This window comes from Penaeus vannamei, chromosome 39, assembly GCF_042767895.1.
Source record: "Penaeus vannamei isolate JL-2024 chromosome 39, ASM4276789v1, whole genome shotgun sequence".
NCBI classification, from domain to species: domain Eukaryota; kingdom Metazoa; phylum Arthropoda; class Malacostraca; order Decapoda; family Penaeidae; genus Penaeus; species Penaeus vannamei.
Genome location: NC_091587.1, coordinates 9,622,159 through 9,649,658, shown reverse-complemented (window position 1 = coordinate 9,649,658; position 27,500 = coordinate 9,622,159). Strand labels below are relative to the sequence as shown.

The following is a 27,500-nucleotide window of genomic DNA, read 5'->3' as shown; positions in this document are numbered from 1 at the left end:
TTTACATTAAGGATATGCTATCACCATGTTTTATATTAAGGATATGCTATCACCATGTTTTACATTAAGGATATGCTATCACCATGTTTTACATTAAGGATATGCTATCACCATGTTTTACATTAAGGATATGCTATCACCATGTTTTACATTAAGGATATGCTATCACCATGTTTTACATTAAGGATATGCTATCACCATGTTTTACATTAAGGATATGCTATCACCATGTTTTACATTAAGGATATGCTATCACCATGTTTTACATTAAGGATATGCTATCACCATGTTTTACATTAAGGATATGCTATCACCATGTTTTACATTAAGGATATGCTATCACCATGTTTTACATTAAGGATATGCTATCACCATGTTTTATATTAAGGATATGCTATCACCATGTTTTATATAAAGGATATGCTATCACCATGTTTTACATTAAGGATATGCTATCACCATGTTTTACATTAAGGATATGCTATCACCATGTTTTACATTAAGGATATGCTATCACCATGTTTTACATTAAGGATATGCTATCACCATGTTTTACATTAAGGATATGCTATCACCATGTTTTACATTAAGGATATGCTATCACCATGTTTTACATTAAGGATATGCTATCACCATGTTTTATATTAAGGATATGCTATCACCATGTTTTATATAAAGGATATGCTATCACCATGTTTTACATTAAGGATATGCTATCACCATGTTTTACATTAAGGATATGCTATCACCATGTTTTACATTAAGGATATGCTATCACCATGTTTTACATTAAGGATATGCTATCACCATGTTTTACATTAAGGATATGCTATCACCATGTTTTATATTAAGGATATGCTATCATGTTTTATATTAAGGATATGCTATCACCATGTTTTATATTAAGGATATGCTATCATGTTTTATATTAAGGATATGCTATCACCATGTTTTATATTAAGGATATGCTATCACCATGTTTTACATTAAGGATATGCTATCACCATGTTTTATATTAAGGATATGCTATCATGTTTTATATTAAGGATATGCTATCACCATGTTTTATATTAAGGATATGCTATCATGTTTTATATTAAGGATATGCTATCACCATGTTTTATATTAAGATATGCTATCCCCATGTTTTATATTTAGGATATGCTATCACCATGTTTTACATTAAGGATATGCTATCACCATGTTTTATATTAAGGATATGCTATCATGTTTTATATTAAGGATATGCTATCACCATGTTTTATATTAAGGATATGCTATCACCATGTTTTATATTAAGATATGCTATCCCCATGTTTTATATTAAGGATATGCTATCACCATGTTTTATATTAAGATATGCTATCCCCATGTTTTATAGTAAGGATATGCTACTAGTAAGAAAGATTGCCCAGGTACCTGCGTGGTCCTAGCTCGGACAGAAGCCTATTCTGCTACTTCCAACAAAGGCCAGCTGGTTATCTGGTTGTCCCTAGCAAAGGCGGGGCTTTTGCACAATATTAATACATAATATATAATACACACACAGCAAGATGAAAGTATAAACATTGTGTAACTGTACAATATAAATATGGAAGTGCCCCCCCCCCCTAGAAAAATCTAGACCCGCCCCTGTTCCCTTGCTCACAAAAAGTGCCAAAAGCTTCTTGAACTTACCATGTTTATGGTCTTTCCAAGTGTCAAGTACCTAAGCTTAACCTGTCCATATAAAAACTAACCCAAGGAAGCTGGTTAGCATGTTTGATTGATTCCAGATTCCCGTCAAGGACATGCTAACCCCATGTTTTATATGAAGGACATGCTAACCCCATGTATTATATTAAGGATATGCTAATCCATGTTTTATTTTAAGATGCTAACACCATGTTTTATATTTCGATATGCTTAAGATTGCCCAGGTACGTAGATGGCCCTAGCTTACACTAAAACCTGTTTTGTAACTTCCAAGAAAGGTCAGCCGGGTATCTGGTTGACCCTAGCTCACATAGAAGTATCAAGAGCTTGAACTTACTGTTATGTGTAGATTACATTGGCTTACTACCCAAAGCTAAATACAGCCTTTAGCAGTTCAGGAGGGATATTGCATATACCTGCAGCTTTCCCATCCTTCAGCTTAGAGATGGCCTCCCTAACCTCAGTTGGAGTAGGGGGATCATCACTGATAGATCACAATGTTTTATATTTTGGATATGCTAATAGTGTGTATCATTTTGTAAATGGTGGTGATTTTTATTTGTATCATTATGAATGATATTGGATTTTGTGTTATATTGTTTATGAGAAGGATGTATTCATTTTGAGAATTGTCAACATTTGAAATGTCCAATTTTATAATATTGTTAATAGTTTGTAAAGGAGGTTATAGAATTTAAGTTCTGAAGAATTTGCATTGTTTAGTTATGGAAAAAGGCGCATTGAGAATTTCTTCTGCCACTAGGAAGCGTTGTTTACAATTCGAAATGAGCGGTACTTATGACGGGAAAGGCTAGATCAGTAGCAACTCGAGGTGCCATGGCATCTGATTCTATTTAAGGAAAAAAAAGTACATGGGGTTTATTTTGATGACATCATAATTTACAGATACTTTGTGAATATGGTCGTTCATTTTGGTCTCTTCAATTTTCAAAAGGATGGAAAATAATGGTTTTAAAAGTGCTGTCACACTAGCACCTTTTCCGTCAACTTTTTGACAGTTTTATTGAACATAAATACAAACATTCTCGAATATAGCTCTTGATTTGACTATGCTTGGCTAAGAAAGTTGACGGAAAGGTTTTCAGACGGAAACGATCATTATTGTCTGGCTGGAAAATCGACAATTCGCTCAAAAATGGACAAAATTTCAGAAAATTGTAAAAAAATTGACGGAAAAAGTAATAGTGTGACAGCACCTTAATGGCTTTATTTCCATTGAACAATCATCAAAACAGACGCCATGATACCTCGAGTTGCTACTGATGTAGCCTTTCCCCTTATGACTGCCCTCGGCATAGGAAGTCTTGAATTTGCCAGATTACGATTTGTAAATAACAGGTAGGAACGTTATTTGAATATATTTTAGTCTTGAGAATATTGTTGATAAAATTGTGAATTTTTGGTGAAGTCTGGAACAATGATTTAATATAATGTGGGGATATATTGTGGAAATTTAAATGTCAGTGTCTGGGATATAACTATATGTCATAGTGGAAGTAAGGATGCATTTATACTTTACTAGCATTGTATTATGCTCAATTTATACATGATGATTTACAGACCGAGGTCAGGCTGAATTTGAGTGAGGTATGCAGCATTGTATTGTTACGTAACATAGACAGATTCCCAAGTGTAAGTGCCTCACACATCCCACCCTGTATGGCAGGATGCTACATTTCTTTAACTGCCTGTCCCACTTGGCTCGGTGAGCAGCCTTTGACGTGTGTTTTCGCACTCAGGGCACCAAGTGAAGTTGGCGGGGGTGAAGGACAAACAAGTAGCAATCCACGGTTTATTGGCGGGCCACAAAGTTTATTTGCAGGAACTAATCAATTCTCACCAGGGAAAGGCAGTCACCTCACACATACGCACAGCTTAATCACCTTATTCCGTCTCTGTTTCCTCCTTTGAGAGAGTAGCACAATCGAGATCGCAGCTAGTCACGTACCGTCCCCGCTCTCTCAGATCTCTTCTCGAACAGCCCGCCACTCCCCTCTTGGAGCCAATCACGACGCCGGATTCTCGTCCCACCTTGCAGGCAACCAATCACGCAACGGCGCGTTTTGGTGGGCTTTTTCATCGCCACGAACACAAACACACATGATTATAATACACTTTTTGTAACAGTATTAATACCATCATTCAGGGGCAAGGTGCCATGATGTAAGTGAATTGATCTTGTATTTGATTATGTCTGTACTCTTACTGATATGGAATTAACTTTGTTGACAATATTTACTAGTTGGAAATCATTGTTTACAGGTTTTGTTAACTAAAATTACATGGAAACTACATCTGAATATTATTTTACTCGGAGTATTTTGAGCCATCCCTGAGTGATGAGAGCTGAGCGATACATTATGTAATCTAGGTATGTGGATGGCCTTAGATCACACTGAAACCTGATTTGTTACTTCCAAGGAAGGTCATCCATTATCTGGTGCTCCTAGCACAGACATTTGTGCATAGAGCTTCTTGAAAGTACCCTAATTATGGTCTTTCCAAGTGTCTAGTACCAAGTGTCTGGTGGTCCCTAGTTTACACATAGTGTATAGACCTCCTGGAACTTACCATTGACGTGGTCGAAGTGCAAAGTACCTAAGCTCAAGCTGGGTTGTATATGTCTGCTTGATTCCAGATTTTTGTCAATAATATACTTTCACCATTTTTATATTATGGATATGCTAATACCCAGGTATCACAATGACTCCTGTTTTGTTACTTCCAAGGAAGTAACTAGGTTGACCCTAGTTCACACACAAGTGCCAAAAGCTTAAACTTAACATTGTCATGTTTAAAGTGCCTTAGCTTAATCCATTGGATCCGGATGCTTCACTGCCATCACGTGGCTAAAAATACAGGCATTAGGCTTACTTGAGCACTGACTGTGACAGATGTTTGCCATAAAGGCTGGGTTACAAGACTGCAATATTTTCTCTTTTCCTGCATAAGCATTTATATATCTTATGAATACGTGAAGATCTACATTTATTCGACAATCAGAAGACGCGTTGGTTCTTATCTTAAAGATCTATGGATACCACCGAAGGCGTTTATTAACGTATTTTTATTTTATGAAGTATCAATGTAGCAAAATTTGGTGTTATAGCCAATCAAGTAAATTATAATGATCATCTATGAATGGCGAACAATTCCATGGGGGGGAAGGCAATCTGGATACCGTCACTGTCTGGTCAGACGACGCCAGTCTCTTGCCCCATGGACAAGTATGTCAAGTGCTAGTATTAAAGGTCGTGCTTTACCCAGATATTATAGACGTACTGCTGGATAAGTCAATTGGCTTCATTATAGAATCACTGTGTAATGAATTGTGATATTTAAGACATCCTGGTCTCGCCCCATGCATAAAGATAAGAGAAGTTTGAGAAGGGAGTGATCGATAGTTTAAATACAAGTAAAATAGTGAAATGATACCTTGTAGAATGGGGCGAGTGTCTCGATCCTGTCTCATGAATGTTTCTATGCTTATATTAATGCTCATTGATTTATAACTAGTAAGAAAAGAGAGGGTGCAGTGTTAACTTAGTTATGAATTAAAGTAGCAGTAGTGAGCACTCCTTGTTTAATCATAAAATGTGTATTGCTAAGCTTTGCATTGTGATATGTCACTTATCTTTTGTTCATAGAATAAAAAGTTATTGGTTAAGAATGTTTTTTATGCCCATAGTATATTTGTCACAAACTCAGCAGAGGAATAAATTCAATCCACGCCACGAGCCTTAAGACCGTTAGGTTATGCTACCCATATTAAAATTAGCTAAGTCAAAATTGAGGCCTTTCTTGAAATTTCCTGTAATTCCAAATTCTTAAGTAAAGGCGGCTTTACCAAAGACGAAGCTTTAAAGTGCCTTTTTGTGAAATTTAAGGCTTTTGAGTCTTATAAACCAAGCTTTTCCGGTCAAAGGTTTGAAAACATCTTAAATTTGCTCGCAATTCCGTCATTCGACTGGGAATCATTTGTCAACATTAAACCTTGTTGACCTTTGCTAATCTCAACATATATAAATCGATTTCAAAGAAAAAACAGGCACCATACACATTTTTTCAAACGCATGTCTCTGATGTAAATAGGACTAATCAATGTAGTTTTACATGGAAGGAATAGGTGTCTTCTTTACCTTCATCTTATACCCATTTCTATATGGGATCACTGTTTTAGTCCGCCTTCCCCATCTTCTGTCTTGTACACCTTATTCACTTGCTCTTTTCCTTCATGTCATTTGATATTTTATCCTTCCATCCGAACTTCTGCCTTCCTCTTTTTTTCATTCCCTCTACTTTAATTTCATGACCTCTATACATACAAATTCATCTTCCCTTCTCATAACATATTCAATCCATTGCAGTCTTCTTTCTTTGGCTTTCGTTGAAATTTCAAATGCTTTTACTGTCTCCCTGATCAATTCATTTCAGATCTTCGCTTTTCATGTGACCCCGAACATCCCGCTCAGCATTCTCATCCCAGCCACTTCTATCCTGGGACCCAGTTTATAATTATACCCAGAGCACGAATTCTCTACGCTATGGCGAAGATAGTGGTCAGGAGGTAGATGCCGTTGGACATGCTGTACTGGCAATGGCTGCTTTACAGGCTGAATGTATGGCCGCATGTCCTTCTCTTAGGACGCGTGGTCTAGAGCTTCCATGATCGCATCTGACTCCGCTTGGAGCGAGGAGGCGTTGTCAGTCACTCATGTATTTGTGGCATCACTTGCTGCAAAGCCGCCGCCTGCAGTGTGGCTTATGGAATCCACCAACCCATCTATTAAGTAGGTTGGACTACCTGGAGGAGGGATAACTGCAATGACCCGTTGTGCTTCTTCATTTAGACTATTCAATGTTATTTTTATGACAGAACTTAATCAAGGTCTGTGCCCACGGGCAGGGATCAATATGGTGAGGGGAGTCCATGTCCTTAGCAAGCAGGTGATTTTTGAGCTGAAAGTGTAGTAATATATCGTGTCAGATGGTTTTCTGCAAACAGCTTAGTTTTGCTCTAGGCGTCTGAGCTCTTTTTGCCCCTTGTATATGTTCCTGGGGCCTGGATGATCTTAGAAGTGAACTCTGCTGCTATTAGATCAAATGTGTCCAGGGGCAGATTTTCCTCCATGAGAAGGTTAACAACCTGCGTCCACTTAGGGGCACCCGTAAATGACCTTGGCTGCTTCGTTTTGGACCGTATCCAGAAGCATAGTCCACAATTGGATTGACGGCAAGTACATAGAATGCTTTTAGTGATTTGTGTCTTGTTCCGATGAGTCTCCCGGTTTTTGCCTTTGTTTGGTTAAGCAGTTACTGGATCTATTTTTGAATATGTGTGTGGCTCACCGAGACCCCGAAGTACTGGAAGACTTTGACCTATTCTAGACCCATCCCCTGGACAGTTTTGTGGCTATTATCTTTTTATTAAGTCTCAGAGCCATAACCTTGGATTTTGTTGCTGAAATCTTTAGACCTGTTATGCAACACTCCTCGGACACAAGGTCCAAACAGCGCTGTGCTCTTCTTAGACAGTATCTACTAGTGGAGATGATTGCAAGGTCGTCTGCATAAGAGATGATCTTGCACCCCACTGGAAGCTGTATGTTGAGGATGCAAGACAAGGCTATTGAAAAGGACAGGACTGAGGATCTCATCATGTGGTGTTCCATTTTCTAGTGGCATGTGGAATCTAACTGTTCTGCCCTTGAAATAAGAATCTACCTCTGATTCCCATATATATGAGGGCTCTTGAATAGCAATAGGACTTGCTGGTTCAAAGGCCTTCACCAAAGCGAGGAATACTATGACAGTGGGAGTAGTGCAGATTATACTTAAGAGCATAGCTATGTTTTGTGCTATACCCAAGCCCCTCATAAACCTGTGGAGGTGTTCATGAGGAGTCCCTAGTTTCCATCAAAATTGGTTTAGTGCCATTATCACGGCTGTCTTTCCCAGGCAGCTGAGAAGAAAGACGATCGGTTGTAAAGGGTTCTTTGCCTTTGGAATAGTTGCCTGCAAATGTTCACTCTGGGGTTAATCTCCTTTATCTCGTCAGTATAGTACCAGGAATCTTCGTGACTTCTGGACCATGACCGAGTTTTAGGAATGGTCTGAGAGGTTGCCTGGAAGTCTTACCAGTTGGCCTTGCCTGCTTTTCATCTGGGATTGTGCTGTGGTCTTTGGGCTGGACCAACATACACCACCTAATTCTCGCCTCCATTGTTGTAGTGGCGAAGGTGAGGTCTAGGACCCCTTCCCATGGATACTCTATGACACTTTATCGTTTTCGGCATTGGTTTATTCTTCTCCAGATTCAAATGTCCCAGTGATGGTGTGACATGACAACTCCATGTTGAGGTCCTCGGTGATTGAGAAATCTACACCAAAGTGTTTTGGCATTCTTTTGTATGGTTTACTTCAATATGGAGAGCCTCTGTTAGGTCTGTCATTTTATGTTTTGTTTTTTTGCTTAAAGTTAGGCTTTGGCTATGCAGTCTGGCTTTGACCTTGCAGATTCATCTGGTTGCGCAGAAGGGAATCTCGCCCTGAGTTGGTTTGGAAGCTTCCAGTTTCTTTCCCATCAGGACTGCAGCAGTCTGAGTCATTGCCATCATGGCGACTTGAACTGGCTTCTCGCTGGACTTCCCCAAAGCTGTTGCCACTGCAGTGACTGAGGGAGCAGGAACAGTGTCGGGTCGCTTTTTTGCTAGCACCTGTCGCATTTGATACTGTGTGCCTTATTAACACATTTCCTTTGTTTGTTGGCCTGGTGGCTGTCGTACTTTTGGCATGTGAAACACCTCAATGGCTCAGACATACGTCCTAAGGTTGTATGAACCCTAGGTACCCAGATAAAAGGTGGTGATGGGGGTTCCCTTCAGGGTCACTAAGATTTGCTTGGTTGGGGGCTTCCCTTTAGAAACCTCTATAGTAGATGCTGTGTGTATCTACCACGTGAACTGGTCTCTGTATCTCTTTGGGGAGTGATTGTGTGGGTGATTTCCCACAGGTATTACTGGTCAACGGGACTGTTGTTACTAAGCTGTGGTGCGGCCGGATAATCTTGAGACGATGCTGATCTCGGCCCGGATTCTAGAGCTTATATACTCTAAAGCTTCGCCAGCTTTCTGGCCACGAGGGGAGACTGCGGTCCAATGAGAGAGCCGTAAGGTGTCCGTGTGAACCAGTCAGATCTCGGCAGTTAGTCACGAGAAGCACCTGCTGATGTGTGAGCTGGGACAAGGCTGTGCACCTGGTGACCCAACCCGGCAATTATGCCAGGTTGCTGGTCATGGTTGCTACACCTCCACGACATGGCGGTGTGATGTGATCACCTCCACACAATAGACAAGTAAGATGCCAAGTAGCACCATCTTGGTTCTCAGGAGTGTGGCAAGTTACTTGCTTTCCTCCCGTCTTTAAGTTCCTTTGTTTCCAGCAGGAAATTCAGGGGGGCTTGATCTTTAGGCACGATGATCATTCCCTGGTTTGTCTGTCAGATCTGCATCTGCATCTCCAATGTTCTTACCAACTGGTAGGCAAAAAGTGGTATTAAGCGGATGTTCGAAACGAAATTTGAAACATGTTTAACAAAAATTTTGAGCATGACTGAACAAGGATTCTGAAACTAGAAAGGCAGATCTGTTGGAAGCAGTAAATAAAATTTTAGAAGTATTCTTAGTGTACGGGTGATCGTGTGTGAATGGTATCTGATTGTAAAGAAAGGTTTACTGAGAGGAACGCCAGATCTTACAGATATAACCAGTTGTTCTAAAATGCAATGTTTAAAGCAACGTGATATACCTAGCATTATAGCTAAGACAGGAAAATAAGTAATATTTTGGGGGGTAATGCTTCCCCTTTCAGTAGGTTATTACCTATGATATGGTCATTAGTGAATACAAAATTAAACTTTATTTGGGAGAGTCAGCATTTTATAGTTACTTAAATAGTTTTATTTTCTTTAGTTCTTGCCTCATCTTGAGTGTAGTTGGATATCTCAATTAAAGTTCTTTTAATTTCATAAGATTTCTATTACCTCTTAGTGCTGATTTTCAAACTCATTTCAAACTTTAAAATCTGCTTATTCGTAACAATTTAGCAATTAACAAATTTATGAAAGGATTTCAATGATTATTTTGTTCAATTTACCAATTTTTATTACTTTTCTCCCAAATATGATTACGCTGAGAAACTTACAACTATATTGTTATAGGATATATTCAAGTTTAAAGAAAGAAGTCATTAGTATTTAGGGAATTCTATCTCTTTGTATGTCATCTTACTTTTTTCACCCTTAATATTATTCATATATTAATGTCTACTCACTGGGTAAGGACTTTGGTATTTGACTTTCCTTTGATGCTCTGACATGGATCATAGTGATAGTAAGAATGGCTTGACCATTCTCTTCAAATGTTTTTCAAACTGTTGAAAACAGTTCAGAATTTTACTATGGTCGACTATGCAATATGTGATACCAAAATAAATCTTCACAATGTCTATAGAATTAGTCAAATTAATCAATATTTTCTGGAATAAATTTTTTCATGGATGAACATTTACAATTAAAACTTCTATTAGTCCAGTCTGGTTTATATAGTAATATAGGTACAAAGTACAAGCAAGGGCATCATGTAAGAGAATAAGTATCCTTATTTTACTACATTTCCCATCTTAATATTCACCTGATTGGCATCCAAACCAATCTTCTAGCATAACCAATTAACTGTATAACTTCACTTTTTGATTGCATAGTGTTGCTTGGGGATTCACTCTTCTTTAAATTAATGATATCATCTTGCATTTTTAGATAAAACAACAAAATTTACCAACTTTTTCCTGTTTTTTTTTTTTTTTTCTTCTTCTTCTTCTTCTTCTTCTTTTCTTTCTATATTTGCTAACTTTTTCACACTGAAATATAGTAATCATTGATCTCCACTTTCCTCAAAAGTATGTACTTTCTTGTATCCAATTTGCAACAACTTGGATAAACAGCCTGCCCTCTTATATCATCAAGAAAATATAAACAGAAACCAAGTTAATCACAAAGTACGAGTTACTTGTTACCTTTTATTCTCTTAGCAACAATCTCTTGGACATATAAATTGTATATCAGGTGAAGTACATTTTATTCAAAACATTGCATAAACAGCTACTGAGGAGGAATCCGTTTCTCCGATTAAAAATATGGCGAGAGAAAACTCAAATAACAGGTGATATACATAGGAAATAGACTAACAAATACTCACTGTTTGATCACTTACATTCCAGCAATTCAAGGTTAGTCCTTGTTTGCCGAATCACAAAAATGACTTAGCCGGAGAACGTCTTTTAAAATATTCATCTGAAGAGAAAGCATGAATCTGAAGTGAATGGAATGAATATATGCCTTACTTATCTGCTATGAAATTCAGAAACGAAGTAATATCTGAATCAACATCTTAAAGCTTGAAAACAGAATATCTCTGATTTACTATGAAGGCAAATCAATATAGAAAAGAAAAAAAAAAAGGAAAAAACATGGTGTTTCAGATTCCTTTTATAAAAGAGGACAAAAGGAGTGCTACAGAGCAAAAATATTTTCCTAACATTAATTATCAGTATCTTTTCATTTTTATTTATTACACTGTATTTTCTTAATGAGCAAACAAATCTTACTTATTTGCTAATGTTTCCCCCTGATTTAAAACAAGAGAGAAAAAGGCTTAACCCTCTGCTACACAGAGTAATTAAGAATGGCTTCATTTCTTTATCATATTAATATAGTTTTCACCCTTTCCACATTTATTTTATGCATGAGGAACCTTTGAGCTATTTGGATTTGGACAGAACATTTTCAACATTCCCTATCATCGGACAACTAATACAATTAAAGCAGAAGTCCACAAACTTAAAAATAATTTATAAACTCATCTGCAATAACACTTAAAACCTTTGCTAAGTCATTACCTCTAATGTGACACCAGACAAAAAGTAAATAATTGTAATAAAAAAAAGTAAATAGGTATTCAGCTAAAGTACATTTCAAGTATATATATATATAATTATATAGTATTATATATCCAAACTGAATAGATAACAGATACTGCAACGGGATTATACAAACATTTAATATCAAGGATTAAGAAAATTTTAAAAATGTACATCACATCATTTTCTGCAAAATATTCATCACTGTTGATGCACTTTCTGTATATAAGAAATAAGCCATGAATTCCAACAAGTAAGACTTTCTCGGTAAACAACACTGTAATGAAAGACAGGTGTACTTATCCCTCTTAACGAAACTCCTTTCCGCTATGTCACGTAAAGACTGAGGAAACATTTTATCATCAAAGAAATAGGTTTCGTTCTTTTATTTTGCCTCCACCAATCTTTTGCCAGAGCATTCTGCAAAACAGTCATACAATCCAAGAGTCATTGCATCTTCAACCCCAGAAAAATTCCCATCTGAATATATATCCTCATAACCAAGAAAAATGCACTTAAGGGGTTAGCACAATATTCACATCATATACCTATACATTAGCATGACATCTTGGGAAACACCATGTATGTAAGGCAGCAGGCACTAGTATGACACTGAGTAAGGAGGGGTAAAACCAAGCATCTCCAATCCGTGGAGCGGTCAACATGGTCACGTTATGCATGAGTGAAATGAAGAACGCAGCAGTTATATCAGGGTAAATGATGTTTTTATCACATACAGCCCAAAAAAAAAGGACGAAAAAAAAAAGGAAAGCAGCAGCTTTCTTGATTGTGATCATTGGTCATCTGGAATAAAATATAAGCTGCACTAACTTAATATCTACATATGGATAGCATAAGCATTATCAATAATATAAACATTTGTTTTGTCCTTCATTGGCCATTTTTTCTTTCCTTCTCAATTTATAAAGAGGCATCTCAATGGTGTGATAAACATCACTATACCAGCCATTGGCCAGTACCACTATAAACCAGCATCCAGTTTTTAGTTCACGTTATAAATATTCTGGAGTCCTGTGTCCCTGAGAATCTTCAGAGGGCCAACCCAAAGACGGAGACAATGCAATACATCGTTTTGTTTTCCCAGCGAACAGTGCATGAGCCGTCAGTGGTGTTGTCCCAGTAGCACGAGCTGGCCGTGTGTAGCCCTGCCCCATTCTTCTGCATGATGACGCACGTCACTGGGGGGAAGAACAAATCAGCTGATTATGTTCATCTACCTTTGTAGTCATGACAGTGCAAATGTGCACCTTGAATAATGTAGGCTGTCATATTAGGAATTATCTATATTGGGTCTAAATACAAATCACTAAATGTAAAGAAAGGTGTGTGTCTGTATCTAAAGATGATATATATCCTTATCACATAATTTTAAAACACTTAAATGGTAAGAATTACATAACACAACTGTAATAAGCCTATTTATCAACAAAATGAATGGGTCACTACCTGATATAAGATCTACATAAATCTGCATAAAAAATATTTGAACATTAATATTTATATAGATATTATATGAAGTACTTATACATATCAGCAAAAATAAATAAATAGATAAAATAATAACAATAAACTACTAAATAAATAAAGATGATGATGACAATAATAATGTTAATAATAATAACCACAACGAAAACAGTAATAATGAAATCCAATGATATAATCATCATCCACTACTCTGCCACTAAAGCAGATAAAGAGATAAGAAAACATGATTAGGGGAAAACACTTTAGAATCATTTATTCAATTTCATTCCCCTACAAGACTGTACAATCATAAATGGATATCAGAGCAGGTTGTGAAGGGCAGCAGAATGGGTCCATAGCCTGACTTGGGGTCTAAGAGCATGTCTAGGAACATTCACCTTACTGTTTCTATATATACCTCAAATTCTATTAATGGGGGAGGTAATCTTCTGTGCAATATTTACTTATCTTTGGATGTCAAGGATAATTGGAAGGTTAACTAATTCAACTGTTTTATGGCCTAAGCAGTTTCACTGCTGTATCCGAACAAAGAATAATATTAAAGTAATATTAATTGTAGCAATTACTGAATGCTAACTGTACTTGTGTTTGAAATCTGTGTTCATTATTTAACCTTGTTACTCCTTTTTTCTTATCAGTTCCATTGTTTTATCATTACTTTTACTCAATGTTATCATTATCATAATTACTTCTATTGTGAGCCACCATTAGAGAGATATGGTTTGTAACTGACCTCTAACCTTTGATTATCCTGATAAAATGTAGGTCTGGTATCTCCTATTATATAATAAACTAGTGTACTTTGAAACCTAGTTCACTCACTCTTATATTCTCTCTCTCTGTCCATGTCCATCTCTGTCTCTGTCTCTATCCCTCATTAATTTGTAAACAGATAAAGATTCCATATCAAATAAAGCTTTTTAAAAATAAGATAATGCAAGTAGATATCAAGTAAATACCAAAAATCATACAGTAATACAGCCAAACTCACCAATATATTTGAAGGCCTTGTTGAGTTTCGAAAGGTTTCCGAGGACATTTTCCACCACCTGCGACGTCCAATTATTAACTTTGGCGCTTGTGTATGCATTTCCACCTATTACGGTTTCTATGCTTTCTTTGATGATTGTGCTCACCTCATCCACAACAAACTGGTGCTGTTGAAAAACATTAAATCAGTACTAAAGTCACTTCAAACCCTCGCTGAAGCTAAATTATTCCTCAGCATGCAGTTTTTCCTCATTTCTCTCAAAGTCATAAACATAAATAAATATAATAAATAAATACCAAATACATTGCTGTTCACAAATCATTACAAACATTCCCACACTTTCACCACTGGCCAATTACTGTGGCTTCCATATCTGTCAGGCCAGCACTCCATCATCTATATTCTAGTAAAATAGGGTTTGCTGAAAGGGTTTCCAGCACTTCATCAAAACAAAAATTTCAGATTTCATCTGGAATAATCCATTATTTTACCATATATGACAATCAGGACCTCCTAGACGACGTTTATATCATCAGATTTATTCTTATTTGACGTGAAGGAATCTGATGATCATTTCCATAGCGATCAGAGCTAAAAATCTTGATGTGTTAAGTCCCGATAGCAGGGGAGGGCATGAAGTATATCAGGAAAAGGTAAAACAGGCAACTATTAGAAGAATAAAGAACAAAACTGTGTAAAACCAGCACAAATAACACTTAAAATCAGCTAATGAAACTCTATGGATGTGTCTGCTATCTTTGAAAGTCTAGACTGAGGAGCCAACTAAAAAAAAAAACTACATGAACCCAACCCATCTTTCAGTAAAATCGACGGAAATTCACACCAACCAATACATCCTGACCAATAAAGCAGCCTAATTCCATGTCACAAACTTAATTCAACAATCTAAGTTTCTGTGTCTAGGCGTGCCCTTTGGGCACTGCCCGAGGAGAGGGTTGATGGAGGGCTCTGCTCCCCAACACCTCCCGGGAAGACTCTCTTCACCTCAATATATACAGCAAAATAGAGCTGCATACATACCTTAAAGGATAAGCCAACCACCTTTATATCACTTTTGTCTATTTTCTCAATGGCTTGGTTTACAATAACTTTTTTCCAGCAAACTGGGGCACTTTACAGGCTCATATATCAAGCTGTGATAGTTACTAAGGTCTATTTTCTGCATAACCATTATATTGCTTTACAAAGGACAAGGAATCGACACAACACTGAAACCAAAACATTCCTCACTGTTGTTTTGTCAAGAAATGGCGATTGCTAATTCTCATTAGGTTTTTGAAAGGAATAGTGTAAAACTATCAAAACATGTAAAAAAAAAGTTTATTAAAAATAAAAGGAATAGATAAATTACAAGAATTAGGAAAATCAAACATGGAAATTAACAGAACAATTGTTTTCACCAGTGCATAGTAATACATGAACTAATTGACAGATTGCAGGAGTGAGTTAAGCATTCATAGTATTGTAACCATTTGTGATGTAAACATGGGAAATAACTTAGAAAAAGATGGGTTAAACTTCTCTCTTCTCTGTTATATATCTCCTTCATTTTTGATTTGCACACCTTATGCCATAGATGAAAACGTGTCTTAGTTTACATCAAGGTAATTATTCCATACCCTTTTTTTTTACTGTAACCCTGATTATATACTATAAATCTACCATACTTTGTACAAGAGATCAAATAAAGGTATAAAAGATTGATTACATTCTCTTTTGGGCCAAACAAAATTCATAGACTTTTGACTAATTTGAGTAAATTTTCTATAATCCAGCCATTTTTGCTAGGTGGATGGGAAAAGGGAACACTCTATTCTCAAGTGTTCCGAGATTCCTTAGATGGCTGATATCCCTGACTAATCAACAAATCAAGAGTCGGCTTGATTTCTATCTTGCTAGACTTAATGGGTTGGTTTAATTACATTTGCCAAACTATCGCCAAATGTTACTAATCTATTCAGGCTTTCCATCACAAATCCCAGAGGGTTTTAAGAGGATATGGATGCAACCAATACCATTACGAGAATCAATTCAATTTTAAGTTACTGGCTTTAGGAAACCTCGCCTAAATAAATGTAAAATATTGGTTCTGTTTTTCCTTCTTCCCTTTACTCACAATACGCTTATTTACACTATGAACCCTCTGACTAATCAGGAGTTGAATAAGAGCTAATATAAACGTAAAAATAAATATTGACGCCTGTAAAAGGGTTTTCTCTTTCAGCCTCCCAACATTGCAACTACGCTCAACTTTGAAAATAATGCATCTGGAGAAAAATAAAAGCTCCATCACCAAAATGATAAACGAAAAATCAAAAATCCATACGAAATATAAAATACAGGATCAGAGAAAAGGCCAATACATAAAATGAGAACCGAAATAATCTTCCTCCCACAAACAGAGCGAATTCCATCCCATTCACGGACTCCGCTCTCGTTCCTTCCACTAAAATCAGCCCATAATATTGACTTTACCCTTATTTCCAGATCTCTAGAGAAAACCTACCTCTTCGTTCTGTGTGTTATCATCCATGTTTTAGTCGTGGAAGGTGTGAATAAGGTGAAAATTCGATAAATAAGGTGACAGGTAGAAGTTTTCAGGCCCGACTTCGAGCAGCTGACACAACAACACCACTTGTTCGGATCCCTCACTTAAAATCATTATTTTATTATTTTTTGGTATTATTGCATGTCGCAAATTATTTTTCTTCGCAAATTCCATTGTGGCTAAATATACTCATTCATTCTGATTGAACATACCTAAATCAGGAAGATATTTTATTATGTTTATTGCTGAACCCTAAAATTTATCGATACCATTCGGATCCACTTGCATGATTCATATATTCTCTCTCGAAAGTTCCTTTTTTCTGGAAATCCTCCTCATTCTACGCTAAAAAAAATGAATAAATCCATATGAACACAAGTTAATAATCCAAAGATCTATCTGTGAGAAGATAGAAGTTAAAATAAAAAATCCAATTAATCGAATCTGGCAACACGCAAGACCACGATGGAGATCAACATTATACGCGATTTTTTACCTTATGCTAACCTGCAACATGGTCAAAAATTGACTGCTTCTTCTCTAAACCACAATAGATAGGCCGGTGTTATATTTCAGATTTTGTGAAATTTTATGATTAATATCATGGTTATTTTCGGTCTCTGCCTTTTGTATCTACGCATTGTTTATTTTATAAGAGGGTTTTGGGATATACTTTTTCTCTAAATAAGTATAACCGTGTTTGCAAATTCCTTAACATTTAGGTCCGCTTTTACAGCAGGGAGGTCTCTTCTGTAATATTTTAATTTCAATGTGGTTTTGGACTGAAATGCGTTCAGTGTAGACAATAACTAATGTACTACTTAGCTTCCACTTAGTTTTTTCATGGAATTATACTGATTATGGCATTAGTTACATTAGAGAAGTAGAGGTGAAGTTTTATTGCATGTTGTGTAAGGTTTATAAACCTAGAAAAATAATAGATTCTTTAAAAAATAGTAGGTAATTGATCATTGCAGGAGCGCATGTGGTGATAATGAAGCCTTCACGTTTTGATTTCTATTTAGGGTACTAATAGGCCTAGATCCCAAGTGTTAGAGGTTGGTATAGGGTATAAGTCAAAGGCAGAGAGCGTGAAGTCGATAACATTTTGTTAAGGGTCGGGTTTCAGCCAGCCTTCTTCTGGATGGAAAATATGCAAACAGTAGTGCCAGTGATTCTGAGAATCTTTTGCGTAATTCCATCGCAACTCAAAAATGACAGATTTATTGGAAACGCAAGAGTCTGCCTTGATATTTTTAAAACTGCCATACAGTTTCCTTTCCTGCCTTTAGTTAAGATATATCAAAGATGGTTTGCATTTGCCATTGTCTCAGTTTCTGCCATGTTAGAAAAACAAAAACGCGTGATGATGTACGGAATTATGTATATCTGACATTATTCATTCTTATAGTCTATTCCATTGAAGAATATAAATTTCTATTCAGTTTTGATGCCAAGATAGATTCTGAGGAAGTACTGTTAATAAGATAGCTTTTGTAGTTTTCTTCATTACATCTTATAATAATATTTAGTAAAATAATTCTGATTTTTTTCTTTAACAGGAGGAAAAATGCTGAGTTGGTGCAGAGTAGCACATACGCTAAAGAATGTCAACTATTATAGTAAAATCGCTGCAAGAGAGGTTTTCGACGTGGCTGTGGTGGGAGGAGGTCATGCAGGTACCGAAGCATGTGCAGCAGCTGCCAGAATGGGGGCCAGAACTGTGCTTATAACTCACAAGAAATCAAAAATAGGTATGCTTCTTTCTTTTCTTTTTCTTTTCTTTTTTCTTTTCTCCTTTTTTCTTGTCATTTCTTTTCTTATCCTTTCGCTTTCTTTTCTTATCTTCTTTTTTCTTTTCTTGTTTTCTTTTCTTTTCTTTAGTTTTCTTTTCTTTTCTTTCTTAAAGGGAGGGAGCCAAAAAATGAAGAAAAAATTGTTTTGAATATTTGATTCACCATGTCATTATGCTTATCATGGAAAGGGTATGGGATCTATTCTTATTTGTTTTATAGAGTGAAACTTATAGATTACAAAACCGCAAATTTTGATCTTTTGTGATTAGTGCAGTAATACGATTCTTCTTGTCTTTCAAACTGAATGGTCACTTTTTAACTTTTCAAATTAAGTGCACATACTCCCTTCATTAGCAATATATTTCTTATTAAACTTTGTATCAGATTTGCAATATAATGATTTTATTTTTTGTATCTTTCTCTAAGTGGTTTTGATTTTTCACCCCCAAAGGTGAGATGTCATGCAACCCTTCCTTTGGGGGCATCGGTAAGGGACACTTAATGAGAGAAGTCGACGCCCTCGATGGACTTTGCAGCAGAGTGTGCGATCTGTCAGGAGTGCATTACAAGGTATGTGGTGTTGATAGATGTCTTGGATTTTAATTGTATACCATTCTAGTTAAACTATGTGATTTAGAATATGTTTCTTTCTGTATAATTATTCATTTTGTATTTCATTTTTCTATTTTTTGAAAATCTCATTGTCATAATTTCCTATTTCCTCTTGTGTATATTCTTGTGGACTTCATAGTTGTATTGTTTTCCACTTACATCCAGGGGAGACCATATATGAATATTGGTAATGTATTTAGATTCTTCTTCTGTTTTAAAACCCGCAACCTGTTAAGCAAACCTTTTCCTATAGATTCTGAATCGCAGAAAAGGCCCAGCTGTTTGGGGTCCTCGAGCACAGATTGATCGCACCTTATACAAGCAACATCTCCAAGAAGAAGTTTTCCAAATTCCAAACTTAACAATAGTTGAAGGAGCTGTAGAAGACCTGATCTTAAAGGAAAGTGGTACTGCTAATAGCAGCCAAGAAGGTATTTTTTTTTATCTTTCTCCTTATTCTCATTTTTTATTCTAGTCTAAATACAGACAAGTCCTTATACTGAACAAATAATATTTATTTTGAGGTCAATATTTTAATTTTTAAAATATTTTTACTTTTCTGTTTTCCTGTTGGATGTAGTAATTAAGGTATTGATGATTCTTATGATGCAAATGACTGTCAATGAATTATAAAATTCAGCAAAAATTTACATAATGTCTAAGTTTACTCTCATAGATATTAAAAAAACTAAACTTATTAAATACTCTGTTTCTGACTATTTCTGCAGAATTCTCAAGGCTGGCAGAATGTTGTGGTATTATTCTTGAAAATGGCGAAGAGATTCGATGCAACACTGTTGTCATCACCACAGGGACTTTCCTAAATGGATCAATTAACATCGGGTTGGATGTCAGACCAGCTGGCAGATTGGGTGATGCACCTGCTATTGGATTGGCAAATACTTTAGAGAGATTACAGTTTAAGCTCGGCAGACTCAAAACAGGTATGTCTTACTGTTCTTTTTTTCTTTATGTTTTCTAAACTAATTTCAAAAGCCATGAAGAAATCTGAAATATTGATTTTGTTGAAATCTATGTGAGATATCCTCATTGGAGGACATGGAAGTGGTTAAAAGAACTTCCTAAGTCATCTGTCTATCTTTCAAATACTTCCCTCTTTTCAGGAACTCCACCAAGAATTGCTAAAGACACTATAGATTTCTCAGTTTGCTTGACACAAGAACCAGACAACCCTCCTGTGCCATTTTCCTTTATGAATGAGAAAGTTTGGATCAAGGTAAAAGCTCTTGAAGATTCTGCATAGAGGACCACTATATTATAAGATAGGACTTTGTCTTATATGACTTGTGATAATTTTCTCATCTTATCATGTATATACATAGTATATTGGATTTAGTATTTTTGTTCAAGAAGAAGGAGTAGTTCAAATTAAAAATGTCATTAATGATTTAACTTGAATCTACAGCCAGAAGATCAACTCCTATGCCACCTTACCTATACAACAGCAGAAGTTGACAAGATCATCAGAGAAACCTTACACCTAAATCGACATGTGCAAGAAGAAACACGTGGACCCAGATATTGTCCTTCAATAGAATCTAAAATCCTGAGGTGAATATGAGAGATTTCAATTAATATTGAGACATATTGTTAGAACTCACTTTTGTATCACCATGAGCATATGGATATTATATTGTAATTAGTACCTATTCATTGATGATTTTTTCTTGAAACAAATAGATTTAAAGGAAGAAGACACCAGGTTTGGTTGGAACCAGAAGGGTTGGAGTCCGAGCTGGTGTATCCACAGGGCTTATCGTGCACAATGCCTCCAGAACACCAGCAAAAGATGATGAGGCTTATACCAGGCCTAGAAAACTGCCAAATGGTTGTTCCAGGTTAGTGGCTGATGAGTATGGGGTAGACATCTTAATAACTGTGGGCTTTGGAATATTACTCTCTCTCTCACTCTCTCTTTCTGTATCTCTTTCTTTTTGTCTTGTCTGTGTATCTATACATACATGTATATATATAAGAGAGAGAAAGATTAGGGGATTTATGTTTATGTACTTCTTTTATTATTTTTGCATCTTGTCTCTGATTTTACGTGAATATACAAGAGTTGATACAAAAACATCAGTTATTTCCAAACTATTACTAAACAAACTTTATTGCCCAGGGTACGGAGTGGAATATGATTATGTAGATCCAAGAGAATTAACTCCCCAGCTGGAAACGTGTCGTATCTCCGGGCTTTTTTTGGCTGGTCAGATCAATGGTACAACTGGCTATGAAGAGGCTGCTGCCCAGGGTATTATTGCAGGAATAAATGCTGCAGCAAAGGTGATTTCTAATGGCCTTCGTGTTTTATGTCTGGTATTGACTCTATTTCTTCTACTATTCCTGCGATAAACTGGTAATCAGGATTAGAAATACTGGACGAAGTGAGTATGTATGTATATACATGAAGTTATATGAAAATCTCTTTCAGGCATTAAAAAGAGAAGGCATAACTGTAGATCGTACCGAGAGCTACATTGGTGTCCTCATTGATGACCTAACGACACAGGGCACCTCCGAACCTTACCGAATGTTCACTTCACGTGCTGAGTATAGACTACAACTGAGGCCTGACAATGCTGACCTTCGACTGACTGAAAAAGGTAGGCTTTTATTTCATTTGCTTTTTTTTTTTTTTTTTTTTTTTTTTTTTTTTTGATAGGGGGATTTTTTAAATTCCTTAAGATTCTTAGCATTTTAGGGGTTCCCTAGTCTTTATTCATTTATTCTTAGATCATTTGCAGATATAAAAAGGATGGAAGGTAAGTCTTTCAGCACATTAAATAAAACTTCCAATAGCGATTTATCAATTTTCCAATAGGTTTCATCCTCTATAAGAAGGGCTAAGAGAGAATGCAAGACTGTTCTTTCTGTTTGTAAGTTGACATGTTACATTAGATATGATTAGATCAGTAACTATAAGAGATAGATGAAACTGACAAATAAATGTGTTGTTTTCCCTGGCAGGATACAAAGTAGGATGTGTATCAGAAGAGAGGTTCAAGAAGACAGTATACATGAGAGAGAAGCTGACAGAAGGCTTAAGTGTACTTCGAGATGATGTTCGTAGCTTCAGGACTTGGGCCCAGCTGCTCCACAGGCAGGAGCCCAAAGCACCTGTACTCAAGAGGTAAGCTCCTTGTATAGGTGATTTTTGAGCTTTTCTTTTTCATTTTTGGTGGTTTCTTTGTCCTTATCATGTCATCTTTCTTCCTCTTCGTCCTCGTCTGTCTTCTTTTATCCTGCCTTACTCTAGTTCTTGTTCTGCCACTGCCTCTTCCTCCTGCTGTTCCTCCTCCTCCTCCTTCTCCTCCTCCTCCTCCTTCTCCTCCTCCTCCTCCTCTTCCTTCTCCTCCTCCTCCTCCTCCTCCTCCTCCTCCTCCTCCTCCTCCTCTTCCTCTTCCTTCCTTTGTTTTTTCTTCTCCTCCTCCTCCTCCTCCTCCTCCTTCTCCTTCTTCTTCTTCTTTTTCTTCTTCTTCTTCTTCTTCTTCTTCTTCTTCTTCTTCTTCTTCTTCTTCTTCTTCTTCTTCTTCTTCTTCTTCTTCTTCTTCTTCTTCTTCTTCTCCTCCTCCAAATATATTTTATATATTACAGATAGTAATGTATCAAAAAGTAAAGAAATAATATAAAATCGTATTCGCCTACAAAAAACAAAAAAAAGAAAAGAAAAGAAAAGAAAAATCGTGTCTCAATTTTACCCCATTCAGTGGCCTGGAGCTTCTTGGAACTGCAAACTGGCACATTACCATTGAAGAGATGGCACATGCTGAACCAGCCTACTGTCCTTTTGCAAGCGACCCCAAGGTAGCGGAAAGACTGAAGATTGAAGCCTTGTATGCTGATCATGTGGCAGCCCAGAGCGAAGAAATTGAAGCGGTTCGCAGGGATCTCTCTCTTGTCATCCCTCTTGATATGGATTACTATTGGTATGCATGTGGGTGTGTGTTTTGCATGGATGTGCGGGATATAGGAATGACTGTTCTTTAAATATGTGGCTATTTATCTAAGATCATTCCTGCTATGCTTCATGTTTTAATGGAATCTCTGTATTGCTTGCAGTTCTTCCATCAACATATCAAATGAAATGCGGAGCAAATTGTCAAAAGCCAGACCAGCAACGGTAAGAGATATTGTTAGATTGTTAATGACCTGGAGGTACCACTGATAATATATAATAAAGCATTAGTTGTTAAAATATGACACTTCACTCATTGGTGCCAGATGATCACAATGTCTACCATAGTTTTCTGCAAAAGTGCTCAGTCACAGTTAATTAATATCAATACTGTCATTATCATTATTGATATTATGATTATGATGATGTTATTACCAAAACTAATAGTGGTAAACAGTAGAATATTTTTTCTACTGCTTTTAATATTGATACTCTCATTATTACTATTGATATTAGGATTATTATGTTATTAACTACACAAATTATTAAACGATGGAAAAAAAATCAAGGAAAAAGGTAAATATGTGAGGTAGATAGAACTAGTAGTTGACTTCTTGGTGACTAAGCACTTGTGGAGCCATCTACATGTAAACACAATTAATACACTAAAAGCATAGTGGACATAGCTTGCATTTTTGTCCTCCTGACATCATTGGCTTAAAGATGAAGATTATAAGTTTTCTCTTTTGCTCCTTCCAACCCAGATTGCTGCAGCAACCCGTGTTGAAGGTGTCACTCCAGCTGCAATCGTAACTTTGTTAAGACATGTGCAGCGTCGGCAGATAGAATATGCACAGATGTTGTGAACAACAGTCAGCTTATAGTAATTTTATGTATTTATTAATAAATTTTATTTTGCTGTTTGGATTTTATTATTAACACCAACAAAATGTTCAACAAGATCATTTGCATAACAGTAGGGTTGATCTATTAGTACAGATATGATTTTTACATGAATTTTCCCTGAGTCTTTGATTTCAGGGTCAGAAAATTCCAGTGTTTAAATATTCTTCTGACATTACTTTTCAATCTATTACAAATGAAATAACAAGAAAATGTACAATATAAATTGATAACTAAATAATAACACTGATGTGTAAATAGCTATGTGTACCATCTTTGTCATTGGGGTTAGCTTTGTAGAACAAAGATTTTCATAAATATGAATAATTATATTTTCTTTTGATATTTCCATTGGCTCTCTTTTTCCCTTCCATCCTTTCCCCTCATCATCTTTCATCATCTCCTCTTTCTTTATCAGTATCTCTCACATTTTCTTTTCTCTTCTACTCCCCATGCCCTCCTTTATGGTGGACAATCCTTCCTATCTTGTTTCTGTAATAAAGAGGTATCCAGTCCAATGGAATGGGCAATGTATTTTGCTTTTTTGGCTGTCTCATAGGTAGGGTGTTGGATCTTGGAGAGGAACCACAGGATCTCTGCAAAGATTGATATATTTATTATTTATGAAAAAGAATGTGTATATAAAGAAAGAACAATCATATTTAGGTTCCCTTTCATGATAGGTAATCGTGTCAAACACAAAACCAGATTTCATATCAAAATTCATCATAAGCTTATCTGTCTAACATAAACTAGAGGCAACTTTCATTAGAAAAAGCACATTGTCCACTTACGAGTGTGTGCAGTTCCAAGAGGCAGTTCATCGCACTGCCATGCTAAAGCATAGCTGTAGTAATCAGTGGCTAAGATGCGGTACTCTCCTTGTAAAACTGAGAAGTAAAGGAAAAGCTTAGAAACCAAATGATCAAAAGGGCATGTAAATAATCAAAACTGAAAACACTGGTGCCATAAAAATTATTAAAAGTATTAAACTTGAGCTATTTCAACTCTTTCACCTAATATCGTATTGAGAAAAAAGTTTGAAATTAATCTCATTGTTAAATAACACAATGAATCAAATAAAAACACTCACTTGGAATGCTTGGCCGTTGAACAACATAATGAATAACTGCTGGCTCATATTCATCAAATGTTAATCCATTTTCTATGTTGAAGATCCTTCCTGTCCTGAAATAATAATTTGAATTGTCAGATCCAGTTCTCTTATTAATAGCCAAGGATAAAACATTTTAGTTTGTTTCTAAATGTAATTTTTTTTACTTGATACAGTGGTATAACATGATTTACTGTATTTATTGTGTGTGAATGAGTGTGTCTGTGTAAGTGTCCTTGTCAGTGTGTATGTGTGTCTGAAAATATTTTAAGGATAATTTATATTTTTATTTTCTTGTTTTTTCACACTTTTCACATTAACAGGAGAGAGCATACAAAACAATTTCAATGAATATATACATATATGTTCGTTATCTATACATACTTATATACACACACACACACACACACACACACACACACACACACACACACACACACACACACACACACACACACACACACACACACACACACACACATATTTGGTAAAATACACTTACAAGTGGTCTTTCCAGTCCAAACGAGTGAAAAAGCCCTTCTGTTTGTCGTAGAGGTAGTTCTCGACCCAGCAGCTGCCAGCCAGACCCTCATAGGACACAAAGAAGCGTTCAATTTCGTACCAGCGCCCTAGGAACTACAAGAATGGAGAGAGGAAGGTCATCAGAACTGAACATTTGTCCTTTTTTTCCTCTTATGTTTAACAATATCTTTGCTTCTTCTGTACGTCAGTTGACCTGTACATCAGTCTCCTTATTTACACATAGGTCTTCATATAAACTTCTATTCATAAATTAAAAAACACCTTTTCGTTTGTGCCAGCTTCAGAGAATTTTCATCCTCAGTCCATCTACCTATCCATTTACATACCTAGTGAATCTATCCAGCCATCTACAACACAGACAAACAACCATCTATCCATCTACTATCTATAGAATGCACCATCCATATATCTACTTATCCATTTGTAGAACTGGTCATCAGTGTATCTATACATCAATCCATCTCTTTAGAACACTATCCATAAACCTACCTCTCCAGTTATAGAACAAGCTATCTGTACATTTGTAAAACATCCTCACAAGCACCTATCCACCCAGCCAACTAAAGAACACACCAACTGTCCATCTGTAGAACACATCATCCACGCCCAGAGCTATCTATCCATCGATCTGTCCATTTGCAGAAAACTTCTTTTTGCACCTCCCAATCCATCTACAGAATACACAACTGCCATCTATGTATCTATCCACTTAAAAAACACACCAAACATCCATCTTTATAACTTGCCGTCCACTTATTTATCCATCCATCTATAAAACCCATTACCCATCAATCTATCCATCTATAACACACACAAACTATCTCCACCTGTATAACCTGCTATATATACGTGTCTATCCATCTATACATAGGACCACATCAGTAAATTTACAGAACACACCATCCACCCCTATGCAACCCTTCTCCCACTATCCACCCCCACTCTCACACTACTTTCCATCTATCAGCCTATCCATTTATCCCATCCTATGCAACTACCCAGTCCTATCCACCTACCCACCCTTCTATACATCCATCCACCTACAGAAGACATAACTCCCATCCTCACATCTATCCATCCATCTAAAGAGGACGCTAGCCACACCCTATCCACCCGCGACCCACCACGCGCTCTCATCCAGCACCAACTTTACCATCGTAGGTTCGAGTCCCATATCTGTTCCTGCCGAATGCACCATATATCAATCAATCTATCAGTTATTCACCGGCAGAACCCACATGTCTTCTATCCATCCATTTTAAGGAACGCCAGCCACCCATTATTGAAACTATCCATCGATCTATCAAAACTACCATCCACGCATGTATCCATTCATACCTAAACCACTCCTTTCCCTCTACAGAACATACTATCCATATATCTACCCATCCCTTTACAAGTGACATCAGCCGCTTTCTACTCTACCCTCTACCCCCTATCCACCCCAGAGAACACCAACACCATCCCATTCAGGTTCGAATCCCCTCGTCAATCCTTGCCAAACACACCATCCTTCCATCCATCTATCAGCTGTTCTTTACCCCTCTATCCAACCATCCATCCATAGAAAGGACGAGCCGCCATCCATCTATCCACCTACATAACGCATCCACTTAGCCATTAAGATATCACTCATCCACCTCCCGACCCTTCCCTCTACTCGCCCACATTTTTAGAACCCCCATCATCCTTACCCTTTTAGGATCGAACCCCCTCATAGGTGGGATTTTCGGGCACCGTCCCCTGAAGAGCACCTGCCCGTCTGCGCCTCCGCCACACCCCAGCACCGCTAGCAGGAGAGCCGTTAGGAGCAGCTGACAGATAGTGAGGTTAGGCATGGGCGTCGGTTTTCTTCGGTT

At 36.8% G+C, this 27,500-nt stretch overlaps 4 protein-coding genes across 13 annotated transcripts in view; 2 read left to right on the top strand and 2 right to left on the bottom strand.

Annotated features, from left to right (window-relative positions):
• Positions 1-5,380, top strand: part of LOC113807657 (F-box DNA helicase 1) — a 55,290-nt gene extending 49,910 nt beyond the window's left edge. For 4 of the 5 annotated variants that reach the window (XM_070116674.1, XM_070116673.1, XM_070116672.1 and 1 more), the window contains exon 14: positions 1-5,380. This exon is cut by the window's left edge and continues 323 nt beyond it. The gene's annotated coding sequence lies outside the window, so the exon portion shown is untranslated. The other variant, XR_011398247.1, reaches the window with a different exon arrangement.
• A 5,397-nt stretch (positions 5,381-10,777) lies between these two features.
• Positions 10,778-16,874, bottom strand: Dlc90F (dynein light chain 90F). The gene is made up of 3 exons (XM_027358958.2): positions 16,716-16,874; positions 14,189-14,354; positions 10,778-12,890 (listed from the first exon to the last, which is right to left on the bottom strand). The coding sequence occupies exons 1-3, from the start codon at positions 16,740-16,742 to the stop codon at positions 12,742-12,744; spliced, it is 342 nt and encodes a 113-aa protein (XP_027214759.1). The 5' UTR covers positions 16,743-16,874; the 3' UTR covers positions 10,778-12,741.
• Positions 16,875-17,202: 328 nt separating this feature from the next.
• LOC113807655 (protein MTO1 homolog, mitochondrial) lies at positions 17,203-24,004 on the top strand. Of its 6 annotated transcripts, none has more exons than XM_070116681.1 (14): positions 17,203-17,315; positions 18,320-18,511; positions 19,005-19,123; positions 19,419-19,596; positions 19,894-20,109; positions 20,290-20,402; positions 20,592-20,737; positions 20,867-21,024; positions 21,306-21,469; positions 21,618-21,789; positions 22,154-22,316; positions 22,894-23,112; positions 23,246-23,306; positions 23,846-24,004. In XM_070116681.1, exons 2-14 carry the CDS (start codon positions 18,328-18,330, stop codon positions 23,945-23,947), a joined length of 1,995 nt encoding a protein of 664 aa, XP_069972782.1. In that variant the 5' UTR covers positions 17,203-17,315; positions 18,320-18,327; the 3' UTR covers positions 23,948-24,004. The 6 variants fall into 6 exon arrangements, with proteins under 6 accessions (XP_069972782.1, XP_027214760.2, XP_069972779.1 ...); XM_027358959.2 differs by lacking the exon at positions 17,203-17,315 and adding an exon at positions 17,447-17,509; XM_070116678.1 differs by lacking the exon at positions 17,203-17,315 and adding an exon at positions 17,473-17,500.
• Positions 23,990-27,500, bottom strand: part of LOC113807653 (apolipoprotein D) — an 8,447-nt gene continuing 4,936 nt past the window's right edge. Inside the window, exons 2-6 of the mRNA XM_027358957.2 lie at positions 27,336-27,500; positions 25,601-25,734; positions 25,078-25,172; positions 24,779-24,874; positions 23,990-24,580 (exon numbers count right to left, since the gene is read on the bottom strand). The exon at positions 27,336-27,500 is cut by the window's right edge and continues 45 nt beyond it. Coding sequence (XP_027214758.1) covers positions 24,447-24,580; positions 24,779-24,874; positions 25,078-25,172; positions 25,601-25,734; positions 27,336-27,500 — 624 coding nt within the window. The 3' untranslated portion in view covers positions 23,990-24,446. The remainder of the gene's footprint in view (positions 24,581-24,778; positions 24,875-25,077; positions 25,173-25,600; positions 25,735-27,335) is intronic.

Bases quoted from the DNA above. Each gene is read 5' to 3' on its own strand.
- Dlc90F (XM_027358958.2), bottom strand. From the start codon at position 16,742: ATGGATGATAACACACAGAACGAAGAG. The intron at 14,355-16,715 runs GTAGGTTTTCTC...GTTTTTCAACAG, and splicing joins ATAACACACAGAACGAAGAG to CACCAGTTTGTTGTGGATGA. The intron at 12,891-14,188 runs GTGAGTTTGGCT...TCTTCCCCCCAG, and splicing joins CAAGGCCTTCAAATATATTG to TGACGTGCGTCATCATGCAG.
- LOC113807655 (XM_070116681.1), top strand. From the start codon at position 18,328: ATGCTGAGTTGGTGCAGAGTAGCACATACGCTAAAGAATGTCAACTAT. The intron at 20,738-20,866 runs GTGAATATGAGA...TGAAACAAATAG, and splicing joins ATAGAATCTAAAATCCTGAG to ATTTAAAGGAAGAAGACACC. The intron at 21,025-21,305 runs GTTAGTGGCTGA...TTTATTGCCCAG, and splicing joins CTGCCAAATGGTTGTTCCAG to GGTACGGAGTGGAATATGAT.